Source organism: Marmota monax, unplaced genomic scaffold (assembly GCF_021218885.2).
Source record: "Marmota monax isolate L192 unplaced genomic scaffold, Marmota_monax_Labrador192_F-V1.1 WCK01_AAM20220418_F8-fsc00346, whole genome shotgun sequence".
Taxonomy (NCBI): Eukaryota; Metazoa; Chordata; class Mammalia; order Rodentia; family Sciuridae; genus Marmota; species Marmota monax.
This window is the reverse complement of record NW_026692698.1, coordinates 725,221-741,125: the sequence shown is the minus strand read 5'-3', so window position 1 is coordinate 741,125 and position 15,905 is coordinate 725,221. Positions and strand designations below refer to the sequence as shown.

Below are 15,905 nucleotides of genomic sequence, written 5' to 3'. Positions count from 1 at the left end.
AAGAGAAATTAAAAGTTCTATATGTGTTGGATATATATATATATATATATATATATATATATATATATATATATATATATATATGTAAAATGATCAGTCAAGGCTTTTTGAAGTTTTTCCTTAAGGTCAAATGTTAATATATTGATATAAACCAAAGTTTAATCTATATGTTAAAAAGACAAGGATTTCTTAAAACATTGATTTACCCATAACATTGTGTTTTAGTCTTTTTTTTTTTTTGAGCAAGTAATCTTAAAGGGATTAAGGATTACACAATTATGGTTAAACAACACTGTCATTTTGAAATATTATAACATGTTATTTCCTTAAGACTTAAACTTAATTAATATAAAAAATCAATGTAATTATGGTGTTATTACTATTATTTGTATATTAAATATGTTCATATCTTCCAGGTATATAAGTCTTTAAGGTAGAAGCTTTAAAAGAACATTATATCAAGCTGGTGTTTTCCAAACTAAAGTTTTATGGTAATTTTGGGCTTATAAGGATGATAAACTTTATTGGAGATTTATTTATACCATTTAATATTCTGTAACGGGAACTGTTATCAATAAGATCTAAAGTTTTATGTTACTTTTTACACTGGGGTACAATTTTTAAGTTAATGAGAGCCTAGTCTATGTAAAGGTTAATAATGAAGAACACAAACATTTTGCAACTTTTCCACAAAAGGTTAAAAGCTCTCAGCCTTTCTGTAATTCATATTTTAAATGTAATATCATATTGTGTTAGCTAATATTCATATGACCTCGAGCAACAATATATGTAAACTTTATAAAATGATATATAAGAAACAAAAATCAGCTTCAGAACTAGAACACTTAAGATTTATAAAGAGCCCTGCCTTACCTGAGATAAGGCTCTGCCTCCCATCTTAATACATGTCAGAATGACTCCACAGCAGGCCAGACTTCAGTTTATTTAAAGTTGTATTCAAAAGATTGATTTTTGTTGTTAAGATTACTAAGATCTCAAATAGGGGTTATAATATAACTCAGTCAAAGCTCAAGGTAGTTATTGCACAAATTAAATATGTTTTTACTCTTGTAAATTTTATTTTGTATTTTCTTTAAAAATGTCTGAATGTTGCCTGTTAATGTTTTACAGAGGTATTGCTTCAAGAGCACACAACCTGTGTTAATTTAAGATAATAAGCCATCACTTAAAGGACGCACAGGATAGCACAGACCCCAATTAATGTAAGGTTATAGACATTAAAGTTAAAGCCCAGTATTCTTAATTTAAGACTGATGAAACTGACTTGCTAGATGTTTAAGATCAAGATTTAAAGATTAAAGTTAAATTAAAAGGGACCAAGAACCAATATTTGGCTTTTGCCTTCTGAATCAGTCTAAACCCAGGAAACAGGGAACTTCTCTAAAGAGCTTTGCAACTCTAGGCCACATAACCTCCCAATCAGGGAGATTCATTAGACCACTGGAGAACAGAAAGCCAATGGAGGCACTTACCATGAAGAGGAGGGTTATTGGAGAAAGGAGACATCCCTGGTGCTTCCAAGGGAAGCCATATGGTCAGCAAGATCTGGACCCATCCTAGCGCAAATGGCACTAGCAGAACTAAGAAATTGCTCTCAAGTTCCCCCAAGAGTGTCTCCTATGGAAACTCAGCTGACTCTTAATAATAGATAAAAACAAAAGTCAGTTTGACTTGTTTCATCTTAAACACATAGCAAAGACAGTTAAAACCAAAACATAGTCACACCAGGACATTTAAAGATAAATAATAATAGTTAAATATAACTTAAGATATACACTTATGTTAGCCCCTAAAATAAGTAAGACTGGAGGCTATAAAGAGAGATTCTTAGGCAGGAATGCCTGATAACTATCAAAAGAAACTATCAAGAGGAACTGCCAGAGTCAGAATTTAGTTAATTTAAGGCCTACAGGTAGGCTTGGTGTTTGCTAGTATGATTATCCAGACCTAAGTAACAGAAATAAAGGGTTCTCTACTAGACACGGAGGTCATACCAGCACAAATTTTACAAGATCAGGTGACATTGAGTAGCTTAACTACATCTCATGGAGATGGACATCTCCAACATTAAAAGTTAAATGTTGTGTTTACGTTCCTGATAACTCTAGAGATGTTAAAGATTTACATTCCTATATAAAGGCCTTGTCCACTCTGGCCTTATTATGGGGACACCTTCTCAGTCTTCACACCTCCTGGTGAGAAAATTTTAACTTCTGTCATCTTCATGATATTCATTGACATGTTCCAAAGGCAGCAATATTTGTTCAGTACTCATGTTTTTTGTTTCTCTTTCATAGAAGCACCCATCTGCACAGAACTTTACAACCTGTTCTTCCCCAACCAGACTTCAATCTGACCTGAACTCCAATGCTGTTTTCCCACCAACCCACATTGCCCACTCTCAGCTATGAAGAAGCCAAAATGATTGTTGCCTCTTTTTCTTACAACAATGAAGTTAGAAATAGATAGACAGTCAATATAGATAGGTAAATCGAGTCAGGTCGGATCAGGGAGGCCAGTTTTGGATGAGTCCAGGAAGTTGGGGACTGTCACCTGAGGAATTAAAATTCCTCCAGAGCTCTTCCTCTACCCTATCAAAGATTTGAAAGGGACACATAAGACAAGGGGGGAATGATAAACCCAGCCTAATTCCATCTAAATATTGCGAGCCATCTCATCACAAAGTCATGAAAAGTTAATTTCTGTTTTACTATAAATTACTGCAATTTCTAATGCCTGCCCATGCCTTGAACTCATTCATGCTTGGTTTTCCCTGACCAGATAATAACCCTCTCTGAAACCTTACTGGCGCCTCATAAATTCTGGTTTTCCCTGACCAGATAACAACCCTCTCTGAAACCTCAGTGGTGCCTTGTAAATTCTAGTGTTGGGATCCAAATTTACTCTCTAGCCTTCAGAGCGGAGATAGCGTCTGTCTGGCTGCCAATGGGCGTCTTTTTCTGAGGTGGGGTGCTGACCTGGGCCCCCTGTGATGTCTGTGGCCTTGGTACCTGACTGGATGAGGGGCAAGGCAGAAGCCAATCAAGAGACCATCCAAAATCAAAGGAAGCTCCTGGAGAATGACCAGCTGATCTGCTGTATTGTGGAGTATCAGAACAAGGGTCGAGCGAACAAGTGTGTCCAGTACCAGATTGTGTTACATAGAAATCTCATTTATTTAGCTACCATCGCAGATGCCAACTCATCCAGTACTTCAAAAGCAATGAAATGATCTTTCAGTTATAAGGAGTAATTGAATGTAATCCATCACCTATAAAATGGAGACAGGATCATTACCAACTCAATTGCTTAAAACATGAAACCTCTGGTTAAAAATGTGAAAATGCGAAGAAAGTTAATAGTTTACTATATTCTCAATGTAAATATTTATTTTAATAATTAATCAGATCCCTCAATAAGTAGACCACAGGTGTCCTCTTTCCTGAAATGGGAGTGTGTTTGGATAACACAGACATCGTGGGCATCTTCCAGACTACTCAGTAGTTTCAGCCTGAAGAGGAAACTGGGTAGGTGTTGGAGGATCAGCAGGAATTGCTGAGTCTTCTGACTGAGCCTTTGCCAAATGGATTAAGTATCTGTATGCTCCCATCCAGTTTGTAAGTATGTTCCCCCTGACTGCTCTTCTCTTCTTGGATTACTTTGAAATAAAGCTTGATTTTCCACAAAAGAAAATATGAAGGTATAGATGTTTTTCATGTAACAAGTGTTATATTTGGTTCTCTCAAAAACTGTAAGGACTTAATAACCATAAGGTATGTAACAATACTACTGTTATATATTGCCAACAAAATTAAGAGTGATTCTTTAATATTATCTAGTATTATATGATAATAAATGATGTATAATTTTCTTTATCTCAAAAATAAATAAATAAATAAATAAATAAACAAATAGATTTACTCCCTAACTTGAAATGTTGAACCATTTAGATCATTAATCTACTATCTGCCTTTGTATTATGCTTGTCGAAATTCTATTATCTGTAAGTTCTCAAGGCACCCCCCTACACACCCTTTGCAACTTTTTGTGCTATAAAACTATGCTCCTAGAGAGCTGGGGTACTGTTCTGTAACCCAAGGATTTCGGGAGACACAGTCCTGGCCAGAATTACAAGCTTGCTTTAATTTGATTTAAAATTGGAGTCAGTGGTCTTTTCTTTGCAGCATGGCTTAACATCATAACTTGCTCTCAGCAGCAGGGTAGATTCTCTGAAGGGTTACAACCCAAACAGTAAGATGCACCGTCTCATTAAAATTATTATTATTTTTTTTTATCTTTTAGGCGCTTTTTTGCTCTTCTATTAGGTGATCAATGGGGGAGGTGTGTAGTGGTGGATGGTAGAAACTGGCTGGTTCAATGGCTATCACCTTCAGAGTGAATGACCCAGCTCATGTGCTAGAAAAACATGTTGGGAAAAACAGGTGGAGATGGATTAATCATTGTTAGCCAGCGAAAATGGCTAACTTATCTCTGGTGCGGTGAGAAAGTTCAGCTTTAGGACCTTGAACTGTGCATCTATTGACCAGGTGGTGGGAGCTGGGTCTCAGAAAAGGCTGGACATTTTGTCCACAGAAAAATACCTGAAGGTATTTGCTTCATTACAAATAGCTAAGAGCTTCCCACTCACTCCCTGCCTTCTGCCAACCCAGGACCAGCCTTCTACCAAAATCAAAGGAAGCTCCAAAACCTTTATGGGAATCCCAGCCTGACCTTCCTCTTCCTCTCCTTCCTTTTCCTCAAGCCCCCACACCCAAAGAAGCTGTTGTTCCCACCAGGAAGTATCTTGTTTCCACACAGGGTCAACCAGTTCTCACATGAACAGATGGTAGACTCTTTTACCATTATCAATCTATCCTTTGACAGTGCCAAAACCATTCTTGCAGTTAGGAAGTGTTCTTTCTGTCAAATGTAGCTCCTTCCTGTTAGGAGTTAATCTTGGTTGATGGGGGGAGGCAGAGGCAAGGGAAGGAAGCTTTCAAAATGTGGTTGGAATTGCTTTCATAATTTCTTTCAGAGCCTTTTTTATTTTTTTTATTTTGAGATAGGGCCTACCTAAGTTACCCCGGCTGACCTGAACTTGAGATCCTTTCACTTCAACCTCTCTGTTCACTGGGATTACATGGATGCGCTACAGCACATGGCTAGAAAGCACTGTTTTTTAAATTAAAATATTGTCATCTGGGTGCAATAGTATTTGCCTATAGCCCCAGCTGCTTGGGAGGCTGAAATAGGAGGATCACTTGAACCCACAAGTTTGGGGTCAGTTTGGGGTTCATAGTGAGACACCGTTTCTCAAGAAATTTTTTTTTCAAAAGTAATACATTCACTGATTTTTTAAAATGCAAATAATTTTAAAGAATACCCAGTGAAGTTAGTCTTCTTTCTACCCTGGGACATCTAAATACCAAGGCTGTCAGAACACAGACCCAAGGGTTGCTATTAATATTTGTTTTTGGAATGTCCTCACAAAGTCTTGTTTGTTAAAAGCATGGTCCCCAATTGCAGCAAGGTTCAGAGGTATGGCTTTTAAGCAATGATTGGATCCCGAGGGCTCTGACCTCATCAGTGGTCCATTTGATAGATTAGTTCATGGATAGTTGAATGGACTACTGGGAGGTAGGTCCTAGTTGGGGAACTAGGGACATACCTTGGAATGGCTTATCTTCTCCCTAGCCTCACCTCCTTTCCTCCCTCCCTCCCTTCCCTTCTCCTCTCACTCTTTCTCTGTTTTCTGGGTGCCACTAGCTGGTGCCACTACCCTCTGCCATGATGTCCTGCCTCAACTCTGGCCCACAGTAATGGAGTTAGCCCTCCGTGAATTGGACAACTCTGAAATCATGAACCAAAATAAACTTTTCTGCTGGTTACGGAGGCACATGCTTGTAATCCCAGCTACTCAGGAAGCTGAGACACAAGGATTACAAGTTCAAGGCCAGCCTGGGCAACTTAGTGAGACCTTATTTCAAAATAAAAAAGGGCCGGCTATTTAGCTCATTAGTAGAGTACTTGCATAACTTGTGCAGGGTCCTGGGTTTAATCTCTGGTACTTCAAGAAAATAAAAACAAAACAAACAAAAAACCACTTTTCCTCCTTTAAATTGTTCTTTTCAGATATGTTGGAAACAGCCATGAAAAGCTGGCTAACACAGGTGCCACGAGTCAGAGAGGACCCCACAATTCTGTAGCAAAGTCAGCTCCTCACAGTGCACCTGGCTGCCATTCAGATGGGACTCACCCCCTTCACCCTCCAGCTCTGTCCTTGTAATCCTTTCATTAACTGTTTCTTTAATAGCTGGGACAATTTCATCCCAACCCAAACACCAATGCTGTACAGAAGGTTATTATTGCTTTCCTTTTCCAGGATCCCAACTGGGTGTGATAATTAGAAAATTAGTAGTTTTGGACCCTTTCGACCCACACATTACCCCCTCTGAGAGTTCTAAAATAAAGGCCCTGATGCAGGGGAAGGAAGAGATGAAGCCCAGAATCCTCATGAAAACAAACAGTGAGGTTAGTGAGGTTCCTCTCCCGCCACGCCTGCGTGTGTGTGTGTGTGTGTGTGTATGACTATTTTTAGATGTGAAAACACAGCAGGGCTCCACTGGGAAGTAAACAGCCCGCCAGTGCCTGATCTCTGGCTGGAGAAAGGGAGACAGATCAGGGACAGACCAGCTGCCTCCCTCCTCAAGGGTGGAAAGGAACAGCCATGTTTGTTTTATTTTCAAGATTTTAAAGATTTTCACTTTAGTAGGTTTGAAGTGGAAAGAGAGGGTGGTTCTGGGGTTATGTGAGAACAGAGACTCTCTCCAACATGAATTCCGAGAGCAGGATGCCTGTCTCTTCTTCATCAAACGCCATGGAATTTCAGTCTCCTCTGATCTACTGGGAGGTTGCCCTGATCTCATGGCCAAATCTGCTGAGTGGTCTTTCCTCATCCTTCCTCCTCAAGCATCTGACCACGTCTGATGTTTTTGGTAGTTAAGCACCTTAAAACACTCTGTGCAGGGTTGCTCCAGCAACTTCTTCTGCTCTCCCTGCCTTTCTCTCTCCTTCCAAAGTCATGCGATGTCAGACTCCAATCGGGCACTGCCTGGAGGTCCCATAGATTCCCCACATCCATGAGTTCCTTCCAGACCTGGTCTTCCCCCAGACTTTCTTGCTTTGTAAGTGAATCTTCTACCCCTCTGCCATCCTATAGGCAGCAGAATCATCCTTGACACCTCTTCATTCCCCACTGCAGCCACACATCAGGAACTATCCATGTTTTTCCTACTCCTGATGCTCCTGGCCAATCCCTCTGTCTAGACCCCTAGCTCCTTCGTTATCTAATGAGCGCCTAATTCCCTTTTCACTTCCCACTCCAAGCCATCCTAATGACCATGGGCAAGAGTCTTCTCATAATACAGTTCTTTTCACTTGTCTTCTGAAAAGTATTCAATGGCTTCCCATTGCCTACAGAGTGAAGTTCAATCTCAAATTCATCCACAGCTGGACCACCCTTATCTTTCTAGTCTTGGGCCTCACAACCCCCCTTCTTGACCCTCACACCCCAGATAGGCTAGATGTATTTGGATTTCCTAAACATGTCTTGGTTGTCCTAACATTACTCTTCTCTTTACCTGGAATAGAATTTTCTCCATCTCCACAGATCCAGATACTAACCATATTTCAGGGTCAAGCTAATGAAGCCTTCCCAACTCACTGACTCACCCCTCATTGGCAATAAAGGATCTCTCTGGCCGGGTACAGTGGTGTATGCCTGTAATCCCAGCGGCTCGGGATGCTGAGGCAGGAGGATCCTGAGTTCAGAGCCATCCTCAGCAAAAGCGAGGCACTAAGCTACTCAGTGAGACCCTGTCTCTAAATAAAACAAAAAAATAGGGCTGGGGGTGTGGCTTAGTGGTTGAGTGCCCCTAAGTTCAATCCTTGGCACTCTCCCCAGCCCCCCGCCAAAAAAATGGATAAGGATCTCTCTGATCTGAACTCCCCTCACACTTAGCTGATCCTATTGTAAGGCACTTACTTATCATATTCAAAATCTGCATCATAGTTGTTTTTTCTTATGTTTTAATTATTTTTCCTTCTATCCTGAACTCATCCCTTCCAGCTCTAAAACAGAGCTCTGTTTACAAATCAGTGTGGTGGGTGTAAATTAGATGGCCGGAAAAGTATTACTATCCCTGACACATGTCCTTTTGCATTGTGATTTTGCCTCTCTTCCCATCAAGATGTGAAGTTTATGTCTATCCTTTGAATCTGGACTTGTCTTGACCAATGGAACATCAGCAAATTCCATTCAAGTAGAGGCCAAAGGCATTTGTTCACTAGGGCTTGACCTTTTTGGGCTACAGTTGGAACTCTGGACCGTAACAGGAAATCAGTGGAGATACATTGCTATCACTGATAGCCAGCCCCAGCCGCCAGACATGTGAGGGCATCGTGGACTACCCAACCCCAGACTTATCTGCCAGAGATCCTCAGCAACATAGTGATCGCAGGAGAATCCAGCAGAACTAATCAACTAAACCCAGCCTAGATTGTTCCCCTACAGAAGCAAGATAAATTGGTTTGTTGTTTTAAGCCACCAAATTTCAGAATGGCTTCTTATACAGCCAATGAAACATCCAGTAGATACTGGTTAATAAAAAAAAAAAAGGTAAATAATAGGGCTGGGGTTGTGGCTCAGCTAGCACGTTGCAAGGACCTGGATTCGATCCTCAGCACCACATAAAATGAATAAATAAGTAGAATAAAGATATTGTGTCCAACTACAACTAAAAAATAAATATTAAAAAAAGTAATAATAGCTAGCATTCACTGAACATTTACCATATGTCAGGGACTAGTTTAGGGAAATTATATGGATTAACTCATCTACTTCTCATAAAAGTTCTGAGTAGATTTTATTACTCTTCCCATTTTGTAGGCAAGGAAAATAAGGTACAGAGATGCTAAATAATTTACCCAGGGTCACATTTGCTGGATTTAAACCCTAGCAATCTTGCTCCAGAAGCCACATTATAAACCACTAGGCTGTTACCTCTGCTTATCCGGAATGAAGAAAACATTAACTTATTGATTGATTGCCTCCAAACACCTCTCCTTACATATATGTCAAATTCTAGGTCTGGGGTTGTGGCTCAGTGGTACAACACTTGCCCAGCATGAGTGAGGCCCTGGGTTTGATCCTGAGGACCACATACAAGTAAATAAATAAAATAAAGGTATTCTGTCCATATACAACTAAAAAATATTTTTAAAAAATTTTTTTTAATTCTATAGTATTTTGTGGTCCAGTTTCCCATTCTGTCCTTATAAATCTCCATGCCCTCTGGGTCTACCTCGAGGCTCTGGGCTCCTCCTGGTCTGTGTGAGGAACTGAATTGCGGACCTGCCAATGTCCACCTACCCAGGAACCCTTGAGCCTCGACTCCTCCTTCCTGCAACCTTTGCCAGTTGCTGGCTCAGGTAGTGTAGGTCTCATCCGGAAAGGAAGTGCTTGGGCTCCATTATGTCAATATTGCTCTTTGGCCTCATGTCCCAGTTTGACCTGTGCAGCAAGGGTGATTTTTTTACACAGAATTTTTGGACTTTCTTAGATTTTCCCTCTTGTGGTAGCCAAATGAGAAAATGGCTGTGAGGTGGATTTTTATTGTTGTTGAGACAGGATCTTGCTATGTTACCCAGTCTGACCCTGAATTCCTGGGCTCCAACAATCTTCTGTCTTAGTCTCTGCAGTAGCCTGGACCATAGGTATACACTACTACACCCAACTCCAAAATAAAAAACTTACTTGAATATAACAATTATTACTGTTTATTCAAATTTCAGTACAGTCCAGTCAAGGTTGAGGGCTTATGGGAAAAGCAACTGTGCATATTTATGCTCTTGTCCACTGAGAGATAGATATTATTCCCATTTTACAGATGAGGAAACTAAAATTCAGAGAGATGAATTAACTTGCCCAAAGTCACCTGGCTGGTATCGAACCAGATCTGCATAGAAAATCATACCTCCTTGCCTTCCCCTGGGCTACAGCACTTTTTGGTTGCCTGGTGGACCTGTTTTTAGAATTAAAACAAAGTAATATTTGAGAAGCACTCAGCATCTGATTTATATCTCTCAAGGTTGTTGTGAGAATCAAACAAAGGAGTAGATGGAAATCACTTGACTCAGAGTTGTCTAGACTATACTGGCTTCTCCTTTTCCATAAGAGAATTAGGAGAGACTAAGACATCATATTCCTTGAAGGACCTCAAGAAAAGGCGAGTTCCCCTTCATGTTCTGGCCCAGGCATGTGAAATCAAGGAGAGTGAGAGACATGCAGTGGAAAGTTTTAGACCGAGTCCAACTGAGCATGCTTCAATTAATTTCCCTTCTTTTGATAAGGTCTCTCTGGCTGCTACAGGGAAGCTGGGGCCAGATAGTTGGGGCAAAGAAGAATCAGCTTTAAGAGAGGGAGATAAAGGGCAAGTGGGGGACCCATGGCTGGCTCTCACTTTCAAGAATCATCACAGAAGTTTTCTTGTTCCAGCAGTGTCTTCACTGGTCCAAGCCAAGAAGTGGACCATGGCTATCTACCTGCATCCCACTGTTTCCCCAGCACCTAGCACAGTGCCCAGTGGACTAATTCATTCATAATGTCAAAGAAAGTGAACTGGCAGCCCTGGCATTGTAGTAGACAGTCCCAAATGTCTCCTCCTGAGTCTCCATAGTTCACCTTCCCCAGACATACTTTGCCATTTCACCAAGGAAGGCAAGAGGGTAAGGGGGAATTTGGTAGGCCAGAAGATAGGGAGAATCCATCTGGACCTCCCTGTCTTCTAATAGTTCCTTTGGTGCATAGTAGGTGGGGCTATGGAAAACCTTTCCAGGACTAGAAAAGCCTATCCAGAATCCCTTTTAGCTCTAAGACTGTGAGTCTGTCATGTGAAAGCTATTGTCCCAAGTCAAGGTCTGGTGGATCATTCTTCTACTTCATAGCAATTTAGAACCAGCCCAATCACCTAGTGAGGAAAGATTCCTTTACCATCAACTTGATAGAGTCTCTCATCCTTTGAAAACCATCCTTTTGAGTGTTACACAGTAAACTGGTGAAATGCTTAAAGGAAAAAGAGTACAAAAGAGTATCTAGACTGTCCTTACCTATGTAAAAACACAAGTGCTCAGAGATAAAAACTGCAGCAAAATTTAGATGAATGAGAGAAGAAGATGTTGAAGGGATATTTGGGATATGTTTTTCTGTTATTGTTGCATTGTTTTTTTGTGATTTTGTTTGTGGTTTGACTCATCATGGGGAGACAAGACCAGAGTGTTCTGCATGACATCCAAGTTTCCAATATTGGTTGAATTCAGGAAGAGACCAAGAGCAGAGTTGAGATGAGAACACATACCCTTATTTTAAAATAGAACATTACTGAGATTTAAGTCACATACCATATTGTTTACCCATTTAAAATGTATCATTCATTAGGCTGTAGTAATTCTCAGAATTGTTGTACAATCAGCACTAGACACATGTGCTTTTTAGAATTTTTCAACATGCAAATGTTTTATGAATTTAATAAGTAAATCTATACAAACACACGGATAATGATCACCTTTTCCATGAAGCCCTCCCAGACTCCTACAGACACCCTGTTCTGTGGTCAGCTTGTCTGCCAGCTCCTACCCCAGTGTTTTGTTTACCAAAATACCTCTCCCTACCTTAGACTTTGAGCTTTTTGAAGGAAATGATGGAAGACACTCAGTGTGTATGTGTTTGTGTTTGTGTGTGTGTGTGTGTGCAGTCTATCAATGCAAGCCTGGCATTCAAGACGAGTCCAAGATATGTTTGATGAATGAAGGAATCAAGTTTTCTCTGCATCAAGATCCATGGGGTAAGGTAGGAAGCACAGGTTTGTAATCTGGGGAGGCCAGAGGGCCACACAGTCCTCTTGGCTCTCATCCATATCTCTGCCCCCACCACACCTCATCTCATCTCCACCTCATCTATCATCCCACCTCCTCTGTATCACTAATCCCCTCCCCACTCCCTCTGGACCTCTGTTCCACTCCCATCCTTACCCCCATCCCCTCTCCAACTCTTTCTCCAAACCCATCTCCATTTTGCTCTCTGTCCATCTCTTTCTTAGACAGACCCAGTTTTTGAAATGTAGAGACACACAGCTGGCCTCTTGGGACCAGAAGTAGGAGTTTCGCCTCTTCATTTGAATGTCCTTCACTCCACTGTGACATTACTATGAAGGCAATTTTATTGACTATAATGATTATTACTATAGAATTAATAGGGACTGCGAAATCCAAGCTGAATGAGTGAAGGACGCATGAGTCTCTTGAAAAGCTAAATGAGATTGTTGCAGTCAGAGGACCTGGAGGTGCGGAGGAGGAGGAATGCCACAGATGTTGTATACTTCCACCTGCAGAACCTGAGGGGGGTAAAATGGTCAGTCATCAGCCACAGGCCAAGTATCAGAGTAGGGACACAGAGAGGCTCCAAGAGGAGGCTAAGCCAGACCGCCTAGCAGGGTAGAAATGAACCTGTAGAGGACTGGGGTTGTGGCTCAGTGGTAGAGCTCTTGCCTAGCACACATGAGGCACTGTGTTCCATCCTCAGCACCACATTAAATAAATAAATAAAGGTATTGTGTTCATCTACAACTAAAAAAAAAAAAAGAAAAGAAAAAGAAATGAACCTGTAGAACCCCCAGGGAGCACACACACACTTCCAGCAAGGTCTATAGGTTTATAGATCCCTAGAAGACCCACAATTCCCAAAGCTTCTTACCTCTAGATTTGTCCCAGAACTTTGAAATTCAGACCTCTTGGATCTTTCTGGGTTTCATTTCTCAGGGTCTGGTTGGTTCTTTTTTCTGGTGTGTGTGGGGTGAGTACCAGGGATTGAACTCAAGGACACTCAACCACTGAATTTCATCTCCAGCCGGATTTTTTATATTTTATTAGAGACAGGGTCTCACTGAGTTGCTTAGCACCTCGCTGTTGCTGAGGCTGGCTTTGAACTTGCAATCCTCCTTTCTCAGCCTCCCGAGTTGTATGCCACCACGCCCGGCATCTGGTTGGTTCTTGAGGGTGGAAAGATGTGGACTTAGAAGAACTTTTCTGTTTTTTCCTTAGCATTAGCAGTGCACACCCTTCCTCAGGGACCCTGGGCTATGCCCTTTGACTTCTGCAGGTAGCCCTATTGCACACTCCTAGGTCACAGCAGCATGCTTCCCAGCATATCTCAGCCTGGGGTCATGGATCCCCAGGCCCCATCCCTGCCTCTGGAGGAGCAGCCTTGCTTCCCTACAGAGTTTATTTTGGGAGTAAGAGGGAGTATCTCCACCCATCATGGCCCAAATTTCTTTAAATGAGAAAATGGAAGAATTCAGTACAAGGTATTTGTCTGGGTTGGAAGAGTACAGAGAGGCTGAATCATGGAGCTGAGGTGCAAACGGAAAGAATCAGCAATTGAAGCAAACAGGCTCTGCCTTTACCCCTTGCCATCGAAGCACTGTTCACCACATCCTGTTGAGAGTCACTACCTGAGAATAGAGGCTCCTACACTGTTGTTTTTTATTATTCTTATTTTGGTGGGGGGAATACTGGGGATTAAACCTCCATGGCTTCATGTATCCTGGCAAGAACTCTACCACTGAGTTACATCCCCAGCCCTTTTTTCTTTTTTCTTTTGTCTGTAATCCCAAGTAGCTGGGATTACAGGCTTGTGCCACCATACCCAGAACACTTTTAGTATTTGTAGGAAAGTCCCCTGGTCAAAACCTAGTTTTTCTCCAACTCACGTGGTTAACAGGGGTCCATTTGTCAAGGGAGCCCCAGGATTCTATGTGGTCTGAACTCCAGGTTTGTAACCCCTCGGGTCACAAGCTGAATTAGACCCAAATCTTGTGTCTTGAACTCTCCTCTTGCAATATCTTTTTTAAAAATTTTTTTTAGTTGTCGAAGGAACTTTATTTTATTCATTTATTTATATGCAGTGCTGAGAATTGAACCCAGTGCCTCACACATGCAAGGCAAGTGCTCTAAAACTGAGCCACGACCCCAGCCCCTTGCTGTATCCCTTTAATGTCCCAAAAGCTAGGTGGGTAGCCTGGGCTTGCTCCTGGGAAAGGAATCCCATCTCTTCTTTTTTTAAAAAAATTCTTTTAAATTCTAATTTATTATGCATGATAGCATCCCATCTCTTCTTGATTTTGTGACCCACAGAAATGACAATGACAAGTGGGCCAACCATAGAAGCAGAGGTGTGGACCCCCTGCACAGCATAAAACTTGGTCTTTGAGCCCTATCTCCTCCCTACTTTACTCCTGTACCCAAACCCCTTCCTGGAAAAGATCCCAGTTCTTCTTTATGCCTTTCCAAAGTCCACACCACAGGACTGGTGGCAGCCCAGGAGGCTGTTATGCTGACCAGACAAAGAAGGTCCCATTGGGAGGCACCTGCCTCATTTGCAGCTCCCAGGCTAGTGGCCTGAGCTCCTGAGGTCTTTTGGTTCTTACTCCCAGTGACATTATTGTCTCCTATGCTGGCTGCTTCAAAGTCACAGAGGTCACTGCCACCATGTCTCTGGGAACAGATGACCCTTTGTCATTCCACCCACAAAACCTCTTGAGGGCTGGGGCTGTAGCTCAGTCGCAGAGCGCTTGCTTAGCATGTGTGAGGCACTGGGACTGGGTTCGATCCTCAGAGCCACATAAAAAACTAAACAAAGACATGCTGTCCATCTACAACTATAAAAAATAAAAATAAAAAAAATCCCTTGAGCTGCTGCTGCCACTTGACCATCCTTTTCCCTCATAAAAGCACATGCCATGTGGCCTATGTAAATGTTGGGGACTTGGAAGGGGATTATTAGACAGATGACAGGATAATAGGAGGAAGATTTTTATTCAGACAGAGCATCAAAGAGACAAGAAGAGAGCTGTACAGAGACATATGTCTCTCATAAGAGATAACTAGGGATTGTCCTCTTAAACAAGATAGCCTCTGCCAGCCAAGGTTTCTCCAGCACAGGGACAGAGGAGGACACCCAAATTGGGGGGATATAAGAACTGAGGCAGCAGGGACATAACTCTAGGACCTTGGAGGGAAATAGCAGAGGAATGGGGAAGAGGAAGAAGGAAGGGAGAGACATGAGCTTAGGGGGATTTTGCCCTAGAGCTTGACAGAAAAATAGGTCTCTAGAAGCCCCATCCTCATATTAAGACCCAGAGCAGAAAAAAGGCTGGGATGGCCCAAGCAAGCTTCTGACTATTAAAAAATTTGTTAAAAATAGAGATTTTATGTATATTTTATGCAATAAAAAAGAAAAAGAAAATACAAGTCACTTTGGAAAACATTTGAGTAGTTACTCAAAAGGTTAAACACAGAATTATCATATGACCCACCAATTCCACTCTGAGCCATATACCCAACAGAAGGGAAAACATAAAGTCTGTATAAGAACATGAATGTTCCCAACATGATCTGGAAACAACTCAAATTCCCATCAACTAATAAATGAATAACTGGAAACAACTTAAAATCCCATCAACTAATAAATGAATAAACAAAATATAGTTGATTCACATGTGCTAATCATCTTTCCATGACTATAATAAAATACCTGAAGCAGCCGGACACCGTGGCACACACTTGTAATCCCAGTGGCTTGGGAGGCTGAGGCAGGAGAATTGCAAGTTCAAAGCCAGCCTCAGCAATGGCGAGGCACTAAGCAATTCAGTGAGACCCTGTCTCTAAATAAAATACAAAATAGGGCTGGGGATGTGGCTCAGTGGCTGAGTGCCCCTGAGTTCAGTCCCTAGTACCACTCCCCCCAAAAAAAAATACCCGAGGCAATTAAC

At 41.5% G+C, this 15,905-nt stretch overlaps 1 protein-coding gene across 1 annotated transcript; it reads left to right on the top strand.

The window, feature by feature from the left end:
- The first annotated feature begins 257 nt into the window (after window positions 1-257).
- On the top strand, window positions 258-3,714 carry LOC124094018 (SS18-like protein 2). The gene has a single exon (XM_046446602.2). It carries the CDS (start codon window positions 3,014-3,016, stop codon window positions 3,251-3,253), a length of 240 nt encoding a protein of 79 aa, XP_046302558.1. The 5' UTR covers window positions 258-3,013; the 3' UTR covers window positions 3,254-3,714.
- Window positions 3,715-15,905: the final 12,191 nt, after the last annotated feature.